The following is an 18389-nucleotide window of genomic DNA, read 5'->3' on the forward strand; positions in this document are numbered from 1 at the left end:
TCGAAACATTACATAACTTATAATTTTTATTTAGTATACGACATTAGATACTTTTATATTTCTATATATGCAACAGCATATATATACACATATCTACCTATCTATCTATCTATCCATCTATCTATCTATATATATAGGTATATAGGTATGTAGATACGCATAAGCGCACATATCGATGATGATTTAAACGCGTATGGCGCTATTATTGAAACGTAAATAAATCATACAAAAATAATTTGTAGGAAACGTGCAATGATACATTTTTTATGTAAGAAAAAAGAACTTTTATTTGAGTATATATAAGTGATAATTCAAGTCTCGGCAAAATCTTATTATTGTATATGTAATTTACGCAAGATGATTAATCAAAAATGTCTGAATGCAATTGATTAAGTTATTACTCATATCGTAGCGAACAAATTATTGCCATATTTTGTCCTTCGCATTATTATTATTTATATATTAAAATTTATGTTAATTATATTTGAATTGAATAAAATTTTGCAAAAGTATCTATTTAATATTTATAACTAGGTATATATAATTTTTTCAGTCTATCTATTTATTCCAATTTATTATAAATGCACAAATATTTATTAACGACTTAATGCTGTTTAATATTCAGTGGAGGGGTCACGTATATACATAGATTTACGATAAGTAGGTTTACGTTTCTACTTGAATTTTTATTTTGCTGCATTAGTTTTCAATTGTTACATACAGTTTGTTTTTGACGTTTTTATTATTTATTATTAATAGTGCTATCCGTATGTTGAACATGTTACTCTAAGAAATTGAAAAAGGCAGAGAAAAATGTGTTAAATACTACCACTAAACAGCATATTCTTCAATATTTTAAACCTATAACATTTTTAATTATTATTCTTTATAGTTTTTGCATGAATACTCACATTATACTTTTTATAAGGTGCAAATGCAACTGCAGGGATTAAATAATTAAGTTAATATTAAATGAAGTAAATGCTAACTATATAATAAGTTGTTACATAAGCCCTCTTATATTATCTGTGTATGTATTCTGTGTAGTCATATATTGAATATTTGATTTTTAGTTCACAAAGTTGTTAATATATTCAATTTTTTAAGTTTTTTAAATTACATTGAAACTTTAATCAATATTTAGAGAAATGTACATTTTATTAATCTAATATTTACATTTTTAACTTTAAAAATTGTTACACAAATTTGAAAATTATAATTTTGTTGTAAATACATGTACATAAAATAAGAAAAATTGTATATTTAAGAATAATATGAAGGAAATGATGTGTGTGCACGTATGCATGTGTTTTATATCAGGAATATAATAATATACTTTTCTTTAGATTATATATTTATTATTACAAACAGTATAATAGAATTTTGCTTAGAGTTAATTTATCTTACACATCAAGGTATATATATATATCTATTTTTATTTATTAATTCCTACGTTCTGCAGCTCGGCGTAGTAAAACGTATACTTTCTCTTTAATCCAATCTTTGTTATATGGGGCATACATATTTTTTGATTTTTGATAAACAAGACATGACAAATCTGTAAGTTGATCAACGAAATCAAACAACTGACTGATATCGTATGTTATATTTGGTGTGTTTGGGTTTTGTCTCTTCAAATGTTCTTCATATATCTTGCATACACCTATGTTAAACAAACAATTTTGTTTACATATATATATATATATATATACATTCTTTTTCCATATTTAACACGTTGACGTTACTCATGTTTACAACAAAATCCCCGTCAGAAGAATTCAACAGTATTATTATCTCCTGTCAAATATTTATCTAAATATGTTCAGAAATCCTTTGGAAGGAATCACGGAAGTAAGGGGGAAACGGCCTGATGAGAACTTTTGCTGTCACCCGAATACAGGTGACGTGGCCTGATGAGAACTGTTGCTGTCACCTGAATATGGGTGACACGGCAGTCAACGTGTTAAGTTATGTACATATGGATACTGTGTTCCTATATACATGTGAATATATACACATACATACATAATACAACCAATAAAGAAATAATTTTGCATTTAAAAAATATAATATCATATTTTTTCATATAAATCTATGTGTTTAAGAGAACTAAATTTGAATATTTTTTACATATACATGTAATCGATCAGTTATAATCTACTATTTTATGTGTTACTGTGCAATTTTAAAGCGTTAAAAGTTTTAATAATATATTCATTTTGTTAACTAAAGGCAGTTTTCTAAAAATGTTGCACAAATTTTTGCTTGTGTCAAAATGTACTGCTCTGTCTTGCAGTTTCCAGGAAATTATATAACTTTTTTTATGTTCTCTGATTCACTATCTTGTGTGTGCTTATATACACTAGGTATAATGGACTTGTACCTATGACTCAGCAGATAGTGAAAGTAGTAAAGAGTCTCTAAGGAATGATAGTGCATTCAGATTCATCATTATTTTAAATTATTGTATATTATTATTCTTCAATCTCTTCAAAAGAATTTTGATTATTTTTAGAAGAAACTAATATAAACCCGAAAATATGATAGTGTTTAGTTTTGTATCTATTTCTATTCTGTCCTTTGTAACATTAACACAAGTATAGCCAACTAAGAAAAAATAATACAACTAGATAAATTGATTTGACAATCACGCATTTATGGTTACAGTAATCCACATCAGGCTTTAGATAAAAAAAAGCTGTGCCTGTACTAATAAATATGCAAATTCAATTTCCCAAACACAGAGTCTTATGGTGATGCGCAAAAGTGTATGATTACTATTTTTAAAATAGAATAACCTTTTAAAAATTGGATGAACTTGAATTTTGTTGCAATTGGTTAGGATTAATAAAAAAAATAATGGAAATTCTTTTTTACAACTTTTTTATCTGAACTCGTAAAGAAAATTTAAGACATACATTTAGTAAATTTATATTAACAGTTTAATAATTATTAACATTGCTATGAGCTATAAACATTAAAAGTAAACACAAAAAATGTTGAAAATCAAAGTTTTTAATGACTTTCATTTTATAGTAACCCTTTAAAACTGAAATCAGTCGATGCAAAATTTTTAGTTGCAGGATTACAGATAACTCATTTTAAAATTGTATACGTACTATCCATTATACAAATTTTTCTAACTCAACAAAAAGTTTCAAATTGTTTCGCCCAGTTTTTAGAAAGTTATTTCATTTTAAATGGTGCTGATATACTTTTGCAAGATATGGCATATGATGAAATTACCATTAACATTTTGAATACTTAAATACTTTACACTATATTATATACTACAAGTAACGAATTTTTAAATTGTATAATATTTAAATAGAAAAGATTTTTACCTTCCATACATTCATTAACACTTTCGTAATCTGAATACGTTCTCGTTTCAGGTCTATTGCCTGGCTGAACAAGCAATATTGTATGTGACTGTAAGAAGATAATAGAGATTCAGTTATTTTCGTATGTATAAGGTACAGATAAAACATAAATGCACTTATAATTAATAAACCAAATTATTGTTTGTCTGTAAATATTTGTTGGCTATATGGATAAGTATACTAATAGCGTAAAACATGAGAACATGAGAACCTTGTTGTTTATTCAAAAGAACATTACTCTGTATTATCGCATTATTTTAGAAACAATTATATATTTCTACTTTTTTAAAAATATGCATATATGTTTTAATATAGAAATATTAAGTACAAGAATTTAAAATTCTCGAAAAGATACATATCGTTAAAAATGTGTACACTCTAAGAAATAATACAAATGTTTGATTACAGTGCTAAATTTAGACATACTTTCTGAATAAACAAATATCAAATGTCTTTCAATGATGGTTTAAAAGTAGTCAAAACAAAAGTGGTTTACCATTTCTGCTCCGAAATTAAGAATAATCTACTAGATTAGTGACGTTCTGCTTGCTTTGTAAACTATATTACTTTGTTTGTAGCAGTACAGTGTATTAAAGTAATAAAATGTTACGGCACAACTCTCTGAAAACGTAACGTGAAAATTTAGACTCCAGAGTTTTCGATGCACTTAATATACTTGGAAGATATATATATGTATTGTTCCGACGTTCCTTGTACATACGTATATATCACGGTTCAATTTACGTTCCGCGCGATCAATAGTCCACACACGTGCTTCTATGTAGCAAACAAAAAAAAAATACAAACTTTAAATTATAATGTTGAACTTTTAATGAAATATATCTGTAAATTAAAAAAAAAAACGAATGGATCCTTGTTAAGTAGTTATGACTGATCATTTAAAAATTTATTATTAGCTTATATCATAAGCAATGAACTTATTGTTTGAAAAATATCGATTGCAGAGATATCTGTAATTTTAAATGAGAAGATATGATTCAATTTGTTTACGATAAACGTAAAATAATAGCATTTTAACAAAAATATTGGTTTGCTAATTGCGTCAGTTTTAATTTATTACCGTAAATTTATTGTTACGTAGTTGGTATATTAATATATTTACTGTGTGTATTTTTATAGAACGATGCTTGTATTTAAAAACAATGTTTGTTTATTTATATCGAAAAAGTGTAATTACGATGTAGGAACATTTTTTCGAAAAAGATTCTTCAATCACCGTTTTTATGAATGTTACGAAAAACATAAGACGGATATTAACTGGTGATTTCGTTGAGAAGTAGCTTAAATCTACAAATGTCGTCACGTCCTACATATAGGTATATCTTATTCGTGAGGCGTTGAATGTTGTGCGCGAATTTGGATTCTATAAGTTCCAGCGCTATTTTCTTAAATTGCAAACGATGAAAGCGAAATCAGAATTGACAACCGAGTCGGCGTGGGCTAAATTGCAACAATATTACGATGCTAGTGGCTCGAAAATAAAAATATACGATCTTTTTCAACAAAATCCGAAACGTTTTGAAAATTTTAGGTGAGTTTCGCCAGTCCTTGACAGATGACATTGCGATGACCTTCTGAAGGCTATTCGTTCAAATAAAATGTTATTCTATCATTACTAAAATGTTTCTTCTATTTAATCTTATGTGTTACACATTTTACTTTATATTTTGTTATTTTCAATCAGTTACCATTTATATATGCATGAATTAGGTTATTACATTATATCTTGTTCAGAAAATAATTTAATTGGAATAAAATTATAGCTTTCTAGACAAGTTTCTATTTATATAAATTATTATGTAAGTAAAATTTTATCTTTATTTCAATTATAACAGTCTAGAAATTCCTACACCTGAGGATGGACCTATTTTACTTGATTATTCCAAAAATCGTGTTACCGATGAAGCATTGCAATTATTATTCCAACTGGTACGTATGTATAATATTGTATAAATGCAGATTTAAATAGTATTTATACATTAATGTTTTTAATAATTATATTTACAAATATGATTAGTATTAATTATAATTATATAATTCTAATATGTTCCATTAATTTTAAGGCACGTGCACGTGAAATAGAAGCTGCAAGAGATGCTATGTTCTCAGGGGAAAAGATTAATTTTACAGAGAACAGAGCAGTTTTACATATTGCTTTGCGCAATAGAGTTAATAGGCCAATATTAGTTGATAATAAGGATGTAATGCCAGATGTGAATGCTGTATTAGAACATATGAAACAGTTCACTAATGAGGTATAATTAATATTTATTTTGTCATTATCTTCACATATAACATTTTTAGTTGTTAAAAATGATTTTCCTATAATACTTGTCTCTTATATTGCATAGGTTCTTTCAAAACAATGGAAAGGTTTTACAGGTAAACCAATTGAAGATGTTGTTAACATTGGAATTGGAGGCTCAGATTTGGTAAATAATATAAATTATATTTGTAAAATATATTTTATTATATCTTTTGCATCTGTGTAAATTTATACATAGGGACCCTTGATGGTAACTGAAGCATTGAAGGCCTATCACATTGGACCTAAAGTTCATTTTGTTAGTAACATCGATGGAACTCATATAGCTGAAACTCTGAAAAAACTGAATCCAGAAACAACTCTTTTTATAATTGCATCAAAAACCTTCACTACTCAAGAAACGATTACAAATGCTACATCTGCGAAAATATGGCTTTTAGAGGCTTTAAAAGATGTGAGTAGAAAACAAGCTATGAATTTCAATTATAATCAATCGATTATAATTTGGAATCTTAAATTGGTGTATACCAATTTAAAATTAAATCTAATAATAACCACAAGTTCTTTATTGTATAGTACAATAAATTTTTTGTAGCCTGCAGCAGTTGCGCGTCATTTTGTCGCATTATCTACTAACAATCAAAAAGTAAAGGAGTTTGGTATTGATGAGAAAAATATGTTTGGGTTTTGGGATTGGGTTGGAGGACGCTATTCATTATGGTCAGCTATTGGTTTATCAATCTGTTTGTCTATTGGGTTTGAAAATTTTGAAAAATTATTAAGTGGTGCGTACTTTATGGATCAGCATTTTTGCAGTGCTCCATTAGAGAAAAATGTAAGTATTTAATTCTTACTTTAATATTGCATACATATATTTTTTTTAATATGGGGAATAAATAAATCTACATTGAGGTTACAATGTATTGGATGGAATATTACATTATAGGCACCAGTCATATTAGCCTTGTTGGGAATATGGTATCACAATTTTTATAAAGCTGAAACACATGCATTGTTGCCTTATGATCAGTACTTGCATAGATTTGCTGCTTATTTTCAACAAGGGGATATGGAAAGTAATGGGAAATATGTTACTCGAGCAGGGAAGACTGTAAATTATAATACTGGTAATTACTTTATATCTTTTGTCTAATGTCTGAAGACAAGAATCTATATAGTTGCTTTAGATATAATATTTAAAAGTAAAAATTTTATTTTAAGGTCCCATTGTATGGGGAGAACCAGGTACTAATGGACAACATGCATTTTATCAGTTACTGCATCAGGGTACTAGACTTGTCTCTGCTGATTTTTTAATTCCAATACAATCGCATAATAAGGTTATTATATAATACTACTATTATACAATCTACAATAGTTATATTACTTTAATTGGATATTTTAAAAGGTTTAATATAAAAGTAGATCTTAAAATATAAATATTGTAGGTTCAGGGAAATCTTCATCATAAAATATTGCTAGCAAATTGTTTTGCACAAACTGAAGCGTTGATGAAAGGGAAAAACGAGAATGAAGCACAAACTGAATTACAAAAAGCAGGAATGAGTGCTGAACAAATAAAATTGTTACTGCCACACAAAATGTTTGAAGGGAATAGACCAACTAATACTATCCTTCTTAAAAAGGTTACACCGTTTACTCTTGGAGCTTTAATTGGTAAATTTGATGGATGCATATGATATTTTAAGCTATTATTTAAATATACGATTTAATTTAAATGCGTATATTTCATGTTTAAAGCAATGTACGAGCATAAAATCTTTGTACAAGGAATTATTTGGGATATTAATTCGTTCGATCAATGGGGGTAAGTAACAGTTTTATTTTTGAGTTATATAAAAATTTCAGATAAAACAGATTAAATATATAAATTTTATTTCAATAGCGTTGAATTAGGAAAGCAATTGGCAAAGGTAATTGAACCTGAATTGGAGAGCCCCCAACCAGTTACAAGTCATGATTCATCAACAAATGGGTTGATTGCATTTGCTAAGAATCATAGTTCTTGAAAGTTTTAACGATATAAACTAAATAATGGGATACAGTTTATTAATCGTTAATTGTCTCAGTTGTAATCGTATTAACGTATACTCGAATTATTAGAGCATATGTGAAGATATTTAAAAAAAAATCGTGAGAAATTCACTAATTCGATGGAATCTAATTTTTATTGATATTTTGCACAAATTATATGTAAATGTACATTGAAATTTGTATTCATATTAATGTAATTATAAAATTAATATGAATAAAAAATATAAGCTATTGTTACAAATTGTTAAAAAATATACAACAGTTGTACAAAAATTATCAAATAGTATTCTATTTTATGTTTCTGTCGTACGATTCTGTCATATGAATGTTTAACAAATTATGAAAGATAAATTATATTTTGATCATTTGTTTGTGTCATTCTCTTCTTAGTCTTATGTTACTAGAAAAATTACGATTCGTTATTATTATAAAACTAGCGTTTATTGTGTTTACAATTTTTAACAAGTATATAATTAATTTATTATTACTTGCTAATAGCCAACAACTTTGTAAGTAAGTTGTAAGTTGTACATATCATGTTCCATTTTAATAACGGTGCATTATGTACGTAATGTTCAGACAAGTACATAAATTAATATGTACTTAATATGTAATAATTAATATTATTTCTATTTCGAAAATAGAAAAATTTTAAATAGACATCAATTTTTCTACTTATTGTAAAGGTAGTTCGAATCATACGTTAAGCTATTTCATCATTCGCTCATTACGTATTCTACGATGTGCGCAAGAACGACAGATACGACGGAAAAAGAGTTTGACCTTTCCAGAGAATATCGCATATTTTCCGTGTTAGAACGTTGTGTGGAAGGTGTGGTTATTGATGGTGTAGAAACGCGTGTGTCTTTCATACTTTAATAATAATGGAAAGTTTTATAAAAATGTACGGACATTTTGAAAGGGGAATATTACAGACTCTTAAAGATAACGGTATAAAACATCGGTATGTTTATAATCAATTGTATAAAAAAATTTAATACGACTTAACCTCGAAGTTTGTTTCAAACATCACTTAATATTTGTGTATTTACATTTTACATATCTGCAACTACTTCTTACGTTTTAATAAAGATCTTATAATATACACGTTAAGAAAGAAAGTTTGTTTTGTAGATGTTTATAATATGTGTTTCATCCTCTTTAAATATTGTGTTATGCATACATTGTCTTAAGTCTTAATTTTTTAATGTAATTACATATATATGTTTATTTTCGTTTTCTTATTAAAGTAAGAACATTTCTTTGACGTATTATTGCTAAATGATATAAATTGTAATATTGTTAAATAATAAACGATTTAAGTGTTAAGTTTTCAGCAAATCAGAAATACAAAATTCATTGTTTATGATTTGCAATGATCAATTATATATAAACTGAAAGTATATATTCACGTTTGATATTTATAATTCTTATAATATCGTTATTATAACAAAAGTATTTTTGTAGGGATTGATTTCTAACAAAATACATAGAAAATAATAAGTAATCAATTTTTGTTGTATAATCTAAATGAATTTACAGGAAGAAAGCTAACAGTGGTTTATGGCTGGGGACGTTAATAGGTTTAAGCGCAATTTTAACTATATTGCAAGAAGATTCCAGTTATTCAGAAATATGCCTTATTATAGGCCTTACAGGAGTCGGTCTTGTTATTAGTTCTCTATCGTTGTATCTGAGACTATTAATCGATAAAATTGCAATTAGAGACTTTCAAGCTATATATTTCTTGCCGTCTATAACAACATCTTTATTATATCTTATTGTGGCAAATAAAGGTATATCAATTTATAAGCTATTATTTTAATGACTTGTATGTATACTATGTGAATGTTTATGTATAGAAAAAGTGCAAAGTATATGTAGTATGCAAAACTATAACGTAAATAATATTCCAATTAAAGTTAAAATATTGAAAGAATAAAATTAATCTGTTACTTAAGTTCCATATATTTAGTTGTATTTATAAAAATGCAATTTTCGTAAAACACATTCTCATAGTCTCTTTATAAGTCAATTAATATGAAAGAAGTACATTCTATTTAATGATACAATTTGTATAATCACATAATACACTTTAATTATGTACAGATTCTATTTTTTAAATTCAAGTTAAATTGTTTTATTTATCAATAAATAAGAACAGGACCACTGATGAGCGTGACATGGGGTTTAAGTGTTGGAAGTTTAGGAACATGGGGCACTCTTCAACTGATGTCCACATTTCCTTTCTGTTCACAATTGGTGAAGCAACAGCAGTTATGCATGGATGCATTTTATTTTTAACGTCCGTGGTAACAAATTTGCCATTGAGATATCATTTGCCGCCAATTCATGACAATGATATCGCAACAGTTTTGTTACAGGTATTTTGAAATGAAATTTTGTCTACAATTTAAAAAAAAATTTGATTTAATCAATGATTGAGAAATATAATTTTAGGTTGCAATGCTGTATGTGATATCAGTTTGTTTAATATCTAGTTACTTTCCAATGTTCCACTTGTCTAGAAATTTTTATATAATGACAATCACTCTACTATCTATTGTAGCTTTACCATTAATGTATACCTTACTGGACCAAAATCCATTAACTTGGATGTTCTATTTTATATTTAATCAAAAGAATCAGGTATGCTTGAAGTATTAATATATTAACTTATAATGTATGAAATGTTTATTTTCTGAAATTAAAATAAGCGTAATCTTGTTTCTCATTGATGTTTATCGATTAATATCTGATTATCTTTAATAATCATAAATATTACAGATGATCTTGATTGGATACTGGGCTGTGTGTTTATTACTAGGTGTAGTTGTTGTTACATACCAGGTGTTATTAAATGTTCAGGCAACAACTTCAACCAGGAAACTGTTTCATATATTGGCTGTACTTGTGTATATACCTGGTTTGATATATGATCGCTTATTGTTATATCTAGCTAGCGGTATAGTAATGGGATTGTTTGTATTGCTTGAGGTATGCTGACTTTAAATTTGTTAATTAATTTGGTATTCAACTAGGTTGTTTTGCCAAATATTTCTAAAACTTTAGTTTTAGGGTTCAATATTTTTATTTAAATCAATGAATTCAATTTGAATTTTCTAGAATTGCAATTTTTTAATATTTCTTTTAGTAGTCGTCTCTTTAGAAAGTTGTGAATATTTTCTTGTTTTTTAGTTAATGAGATATCTAAGAGTACCACCATTTGGAGAGGTATTACAACAGGGATTTTCTGTGTTTGCCGATGAGAAAGATAATTTAATTTCATTGACACCTTTATACCTATTCTGCGGTTTGTCCTTCCCACTTTGGATGCCTACCAATAATCTCTCACTGTTACCTTTGCTCAGTGGTATTCTAATAGTTGGAGTAGGCGACACTGCTGCTAGTTTTGTTGGTAGTAAATGGGGCACTCACAAATGGGTTAATTCAGAAAAGTCTGTTGAAGGGACAATTGCTTGTATTCTTAGCCAAATTGGATTAATATGTCTTTTAGCATTTATGGGTATGTATCATTCAGAGATTCTTCTTTCCACTACTTTTCAAAAGTAGTAGTAACATATTCATTAAGTTTATGTAGATCATAATCGATAATAATAATACTTGGTGCTATATTGTAAAATTAAATCACGTTTTTTTAATAGGTTACGTAGACAACGGTTGGTTGTTTTTGCGAAGCTTGTTAGCGAGTATTGCGCTCTCATTCGTTGAAGCACAAACGAATCAAGTCGACAATTTAGCGTTACCTTTATTGATGTATATATGCCTAACGGTTTAGGTGTCTGATTAATATAAACAGTGAGACAGTAAGTAATGATAACAGTTTCGAAAATTTTTAAATTGACTGAAACACATTTGGTTGTTCAATATAATGCGGACCAAAAGTGTAGTGTTCTTTTAATATACTTGTTTATTCGTCACTTTACATTTAAAAAATACTTATATATATAGTTTTCCTTTTGTATATAGCACATTTTTCTTGAATTGATGTATTTCATTAATTTGTATTGTTATGACTAACATTTAAAATTAATCGCTAGTCGAAACATGTTCAAGTTAATGCTCTATCTTATGATTGTATAGCTCTACAATTTTACACCATTCAGTTACATGAAACATTTATTTTTTTATTTTTTATTTCAAGCAAGTAACCGCATAAAAAAATTGTATTTTCATTGTATGCATATCATTGCTGCAATGGCGATTAAATGGTATAAGTATAAAGATGTTTGTAATTCTATATGAATATGGTGTTGTATGTATATTTACTTGTTCAAACACATAGAATTGCGTGTGATGCATTAACAGTTTGGTACTTGCGCATGTATCTGTCCAATTTGTAAATTATTTCCAATATGTGTAAAAAGGAAAAGAGATGTATGTATTTCTTTTATCGTTACGATGTGACACGTGTGATTTATATCTCACAACACATAATTTACTCATTCCTGTAAATGCATTTTTGTATACTACTCCAAGAAGTATGTGAGCGAAATTTACTTTTATTAATAAACATATTTTTATAATTGTTACATATATCGCATGTATTTCTATAAGTAATATGCACGTAAGAGAGAGAGAGAGAGAGAGAGAGAGAGAGAGAGAGAGAAAGAGAGAGAGAGAGAGAGAGAGAGAGAGAAAGTAATGAAACTAATGCCTAACCAGTTTCAGCGCTTTTCCAAGAGATGGCGCTAGTAGTTGTTGAGTAATTCACTTCGCTGTGGATAATTGTGTGCACTTTCTCGAGTAGGGTCGGTATCATCTGTCTTACTCTTTCTTATATATCTTTCTCTCTCTTATTTCTAAAGCGGGAAATATAAAAATGATATATAATATGATATACAATAGAGGCTTAAAAGCTCTTTTCCTATTAAAATTGCGCAATATGTAGTATTTATTATTTATAAGTAGTAAAAATATATAATGTCACGCGGCGCAAGTGATATTACAATGCTCTTACTGTGACAAATTTGTGTTGTCGGTATAGGTATTATTAAATGTGACATGTTTTTGGAGAAGAGGGAAGCGATATTGTAAAAGAAGATCATCGAATTATTTCGTTCCATTATTTTATTGACCACACAGCCTTAAAATCTGACCGTACACAGCATGTCGTCATACGCTGTGTCCATACGCGTACATGATACATGGAATGCTTGAAAACTACCGATTTCTTGCCAATGCTTGGACTTCAATCTCAAGTTCTGTATTTAATACGACGTTCGCTCTACTATATCGTTCGTTTGCGAAGAAAAATACGAATATCCTTTATATTTGTTAAAATCTCTAGACTTACGCTTTTACTTTTTACTTTTACCTGGACATTTTTATCAAATTATGATCTTTATTACGTTAGCACATGTATATATGTATATTTAATAATCAATTATCGATCTCTGTATGTGAATTATCCGTGTATGTACAAAGGACGTTAAATGATAAAATAAAATTACAACTGATAGGCAATAATTGCATGCGATTCTAATTGTATGAACGTTTATTTGTAAGTTTGCGTAAACCGATATGCAATGGTGTACTTTCTCCGCTTTTTCTTCGCGAATTATTCACATCGTTCTTAAACAACTGCTGCAAATATTGGTGTTGATGTAACGCTAATTAATTTAAAGTTTATCGATATTCGTATATATCCATAAATTTATATATATCGTTTATACGTGCCATTATATTTTGTAGTTGTTAGAAAAGTGCTGGTAGATGTTTCTATTTCAAGATGTTCGCTTTGTTTCGTCCGACCAGTGCTCGAGGAGAGCAAACCAGAGACGCGACGAGACGAGAAGAGAAGAAAACAGAAAAGGAACAACAAACGAAGGAGCATAAATAAAAAATTTTAATTCCTTTCCGTTAGCGTGAAGTGTACGCAGAATAATATTCTGTTATACAATGTAAGAGGTAAAGAATGGTACGGTGGTTTATATGTGGTTTGCCGTCGATGCGAAAATATACGCTCTCTTTTGTCGTTCGGTGATTTAAATTAGAAACAAACTATATTCGAGGAACAAATCGAATGATCCAAGTTTTTTAATTTATACTTGCTTGCGATATTGCATTTCGAAAGTATGCCTAATATTAATATCTCTCAACGATACACGTATCTAATTAAAACATTTAATCGTCACTTTTGCTTCTGTAAAATGTTTCCTCAATGCCATTTTAACTACTTTCTTTACAATTTTTATAGCACGTTACATCTTAAATTGTATACGATATAAGTACATACGTTTTGAAATAGTAGATATGCAAGATACTTTAACGGTACTTAAAAATAATACTATGCAAGGGAGTTATACTTGAAATATTTCGTGAAAGGAAAAACAATGAAATTAATTCGTAGTAATTATCGATCTACATCATCGAAATTTATTTTCTTCATCGATGACGCCTGTTACGAGAAGAAAATGGGTTTTCTCTTTGCTTATATCTAACAAGTTTACGGGTAAATTTCTTTTTTGTCAATCCTAGAAACACGCGCGCGCGAGTATCAAGTGCATCGCGAGCGATACGAAGAATCGTTGCTGCAAAGAGAATTTCTTATAATTATTAAAATTAATTAAATCCCGACAAATAGGAAACGAAAACGGAAACGGAAACGGAAAACGGCGTGAAAACGAAGCGTGACGAGAACAGTAATTTCCCAGCATTCCATAACAACGTTCGATGCGTCACGGTTCGTCTGTCGATCCCCAGAAACAGTTCCCACCGTTTATGGATTGATCGTTGTTTCAGCCGGTAATCGTTGAACGATTAATAACTAGCTTAAAGAGATACGACAGACGATGTTCACGAGATGTTTTACTACGTGCTACTTATCATAGTCGTTTCTTATATAGTCGTATCTGTAATTGTATAGCAATTAAATAAATATCCTGAAACTCTTGATCGTGCAATGCCAGTCCGTCTCGGTTTCTTTCCATTAATCTCCCGTTTACATTACATTTAATCTCGTAAATTTTATCTATGTGTGTATCTGGTATTCTTAGTATCGATCGAGTCTTTCCGCGACATATATATATATATGTATATGTCGCGACGTGCGCGTCGATTATGTTACTTTCTTCGTTCTTGTTTGCACGCGTCGATCTCTGCCACTTTCGTCGTTGCAGTTTCGTTTTTGCAAAAGAAATCGATTTCCGCCTTCCACAGTTTTCCCTTTTCGGCTGTGTTCTTCTTTCGCGAAAGAGAAAACGATAGAGATAGAGATAGAGATAGAGATAGAGAAAGGGAGAGCGGGAAATTGCGATAAAAAAATATGCTATCGCTCTCTACGTTACCGGCTATAGACTTTCATGCGTGCACGGATGCAACCGCGGTTGCATTCGTCAGGCGCTTTTCTTCCGCGGAGAAAATATAACGACTATATTCTTATTTTCATTGAAATTGTTACGCGACGAAACTTTTTACTCGATCGCATATAGCTATTTGGTTCCACTTTCTGTTTCCCGTTTTCCTTCTTTTAACTCTCTATTTTCACGACTAAACGAGAACGTAAGCTATCTCAATTTTCACTCAATTTCTGTTTCATTAATTTATTGTGAATGTCAATCGTAGCACCTTTCGATTGTTACCAATGAACGTGTCGCGATTAATGCAACGCGGCGTGTTCAGACGTTGTCAATTTTGGATTTGAATTAAGTCGATGTGAAACAAGTAAACAAAATTTATTGAGAAATTTAAATGCGAGTCAAATTCACTAGAAATTTTCTCGATGTCCTACAAATAATATATTCGAATGCGTGATGTTTTCAACGTAACGCGTTTGAGGTGTGTTTGAAATTTTACATCGGGAAACGTTTCCGGCACATTAAAACTATCTGCTTAATCAAAATTATGCGTGATTACTTTCTAGGAACATTATTTCTCGTTTTCATCGTGAGATTTTTCGCTACAGTGAGATATACATCGGCAGAAAAAAAGCCCTGAACATAGATTAAGTACGACGAGGAAATCTGACGTTACTTTACGCTTATTCTCTTACTCTTTTCCTATTCCTCTTTCGCCTCTTCGTCGACGTCCACGTTTGTTGAAACCTGTTACGAGTCCGAAGTAACTGTGAAGTTCGAGCGGTAAATTCGAGCGTACGTGATAATGCTTTTTTTTTTATCGATATTCGTTATTTAATCGCAGTGTTACATTTGCGGCGTATGCGAACGGGGCCTCTGAACGGAAACTCTTGCCACGCAATTTTAATTCCTAATAAATCGTAACGATCGTCGATTTCTCGCGCGCCCTTACGTCCGTTCGTTTATTTCCCAAGTGAAACAGATTGAAAGACTGTCGTTCAGTTTTTCCTCTTAATTGGAAAATCCAACAATAATCCGATAGGAATGATCGTCTAACAATAACAATAGATACATCGATGATTGCCTATGTTCGTCAAATAAATTTGCGTCTTTAAAGTAACACGATTCGACACTGCGAAGCAGATACTTTCGTTCGGTGAAAGCACTTTTTCCTACTCGAATTATTTGTGAAAGGCAACTAATTAAATAGTCGATATTTAGATCTACTTTTGATCAGTATTTTGTTACCAAAAAGGTCAGTAGAAAAATACTAAACGGTTACTTTTTATAAATAAAAAGAATTGAAAAATGTTTTTACACGTAAAACAAATGTACATAGTTTTATTTTTTATATATTTAATCAAATTGTAGCTAATTAGAAAATAACAAAAATATATCAAATGATTTAAAGTGTAATATTTATATTTAATTTCTATTTAAATATTGGCAAAAAGTGATTGAAATACTGACCATTGATATTTAAATGCCGATAAAAGGGATTAAAATATCGACTAATAAAATACAAGTCCTAGTGAAAATATACCACTACGTAATGCGTTTTGTTTATACACCTAGTCCTCGGTTTACACGGCATTCAATTTGCACGATTTAACACGGTCGAAGAAGAACGGAAGTACTTTCATTTACATGGAACCAAGCATTCCACTTTAACCCAAATGGATTTTAAAAGAGAAGACACTTTTGTAAAAAGGAAGCTGAGATAGGAAGAAAAATAATCGAAATAATATGTATGTATGAGAGATCGTTTGTAAGAAAATTGAAAATTCTGGAAATTTCTAATTTCCCTTTATTTCCGTTCCAATCAAAGGATTTGTCAAATTTCTTGCACGTATTATTAACACGTATATTTCCTTTCAATGGTGATTAACCATTAGCTAGATTTAGCGTGTAAATCGAGGATTAAGCGTGTTCGTACACGTGCAAATGGTATAGTCTCGCAAAAACTGTAGTCGCAAATTGATCAACAGCAATTGAAATCAGCTACTAGCTCGTGATTAAACAAAGAGCGTCGTTCCCCACCTGAACGTAAATTACATATTTACAAATCGCGAAGCGGTCATCGGTTGGCACTCGAAAAGAACGTTACAATTCCTCGACCCCGTTCCACAGTTAACGCGAACCGCGTAAAATGCTCGAAGACAATGATCGCCCGTTCGAAATTTCCAATTGTTCGTTTGCCACGCGCTTGCCACGAGCTCGAGCTCTCCCCTGTTTCAAGGAGAAGCCGCTGCGTTCGTTACCAATCCTCCTTACCGCTAATCTTTCGAGTTTATCTGAAATCTGCGTTTACCAACTATCGTAATTTTAACTTCATTTTATTACTAACGCTCGAGTTTAGCCAGTTGACATGGAGCTACAGGAATTGTTGGAACAGGAACGAATAATCGTAACATTGTTTCTTAGCTTGATCCGATGTTCGTGACGTTTCCGGTATCGTCTCCGCGTCTCGTGGTGTTCGCGCACGCTTCGTACAAGAATCGCTCCAAATGGGAACCTCTTTATGGGAACCTCTCTTTGTCAGATCGCTACGGGAGACCGCGAACGAGGAAGCTAAATTATAGTTTTAATTGTTCCCAATGATTAGACAGTTTGTTGAATCGAGATTGAACATTTTGGAGAGATCCTTGTAGTTCCATGACGAACGAAATAGACACACAGTCGCGGGGTGCGTTAATCTCTACCGGAAATGGTGGTCATCGTGATCTGACAGGGTCGTGCGAAACCTTCGGGACGTATTCTCTTCTCGTTACGGAAAGGAGAATCCATTCTATTAATTTCAGTGCTCGTCTCTGTATACAAAATATAAAATTGTATTTTCCTACGTATTTCTTTTTTTTTTTTCTTTTTACTGTACCCCTATCGCGCAATTTATTTCATTAGGTTGGAAACTACGGATATTTTTTTGTGGTGGATCGAGACGATCTTCGACATTAAAATGGACTTCTGTCATTAAAATGCTCGGCTCGAATTAAAATGCAAATGAACGATCGAAACAAGTGTTACGTATTCATTTTCATATCGGTTAATCGCCGTTCGTTGGTTACATCGGTGATACTAATTCGCCAAGTCGTATTTTATCGAGAAAAATTGTCAACTGTTTTGCATAAATGGTAGGATAACTAAAGATTCCGCGGTGAATTTTCCATAACGATACCAAGGGATTCCTCTCTTTAAATAACCGGCGAATAAAGCAATCGTTTCTCGATAGCACGACCCTGTGTGTACTCGCGACAGTGGTGTTCGATAATCAGCAAACGCTCGTTTGTATATTTTGTTCTCCTTTCTTCACCATCTGGTCGGAAATCTTAATAACTATATTTATAT

The 18389-nt window shown here is 30.3% G+C and overlaps 5 protein-coding genes across 5 annotated transcripts in view; 2 read left to right on the forward strand and 3 right to left on the reverse strand.

Moving 5' to 3' along the window:
- Window positions 1–15052, reverse strand: part of LOC143433449 (uncharacterized) — a 125723-nt gene extending 110671 nt beyond the window's left edge. The window contains exons 1-2 of the mRNA XM_076910785.1: window positions 15036–15052; window positions 14533–14931 (exon numbers count right to left, since the gene is read on the reverse strand). Of these exons, the coding sequence (XP_076766900.1) occupies window positions 14574–14931; window positions 15036–15052 (375 nt within the window). The 3' untranslated portion in view covers window positions 14533–14573. The remainder of the gene's footprint in view (window positions 1–14532; window positions 14932–15035) is intronic.
- Window positions 1–18389, reverse strand: part of LOC143422490 (regulator of microtubule dynamics protein 1) — a 297728-nt gene that overhangs the window by 25280 nt on the left and 254059 nt on the right. The gene's annotated exons all lie outside the window — the stretch shown is intronic.
- On the reverse strand, window positions 1337–4101 carry LOC143433631 (enhancer of rudimentary homolog). Its single transcript, XM_076911068.1, has 3 exons — window positions 3880–4101; window positions 3345–3432; window positions 1337–1663 (listed from the first exon to the last, which is right to left on the reverse strand). The coding sequence occupies exons 1-3, from the start codon at window positions 3880–3882 to the stop codon at window positions 1443–1445; spliced, it is 312 nt and encodes a 103-aa protein (XP_076767183.1). The 5' UTR covers window positions 3883–4101; the 3' UTR covers window positions 1337–1442.
- LOC143422482 (glucose-6-phosphate isomerase-like) lies at window positions 4707–7832 on the forward strand. Its single transcript, XM_076893157.1, has 11 exons — window positions 4707–4935; window positions 5240–5333; window positions 5468–5659; window positions 5756–5836; window positions 5909–6124; window positions 6266–6505; window positions 6617–6797; window positions 6892–7010; window positions 7119–7347; window positions 7432–7498; window positions 7577–7832. The coding sequence occupies exons 1-11, from the start codon at window positions 4805–4807 to the stop codon at window positions 7698–7700; spliced, it is 1674 nt and encodes a 557-aa protein (XP_076749272.1). The 5' UTR covers window positions 4707–4804; the 3' UTR covers window positions 7701–7832.
- Window positions 8376–12278, forward strand: Dolk (Dolichol kinase). Its single transcript, XM_076892691.1, is given in 8 exon segments — window positions 8376–8689; window positions 9268–9521; window positions 9890–9976; window positions 9979–10109; window positions 10186–10374; window positions 10513–10722; window positions 10924–11251; window positions 11391–12278. Coding segments are annotated over 8 exon segments (1413 nt in total). The 5' UTR covers window positions 8376–8609; the 3' UTR covers window positions 11525–12278.

This window comes from Xylocopa sonorina, chromosome 3 (genome assembly GCF_050948175.1).
Source record: "Xylocopa sonorina isolate GNS202 chromosome 3, iyXylSono1_principal, whole genome shotgun sequence".
NCBI lineage: Eukaryota > Metazoa > Arthropoda > Insecta > Hymenoptera > Apidae > Xylocopa > Xylocopa sonorina.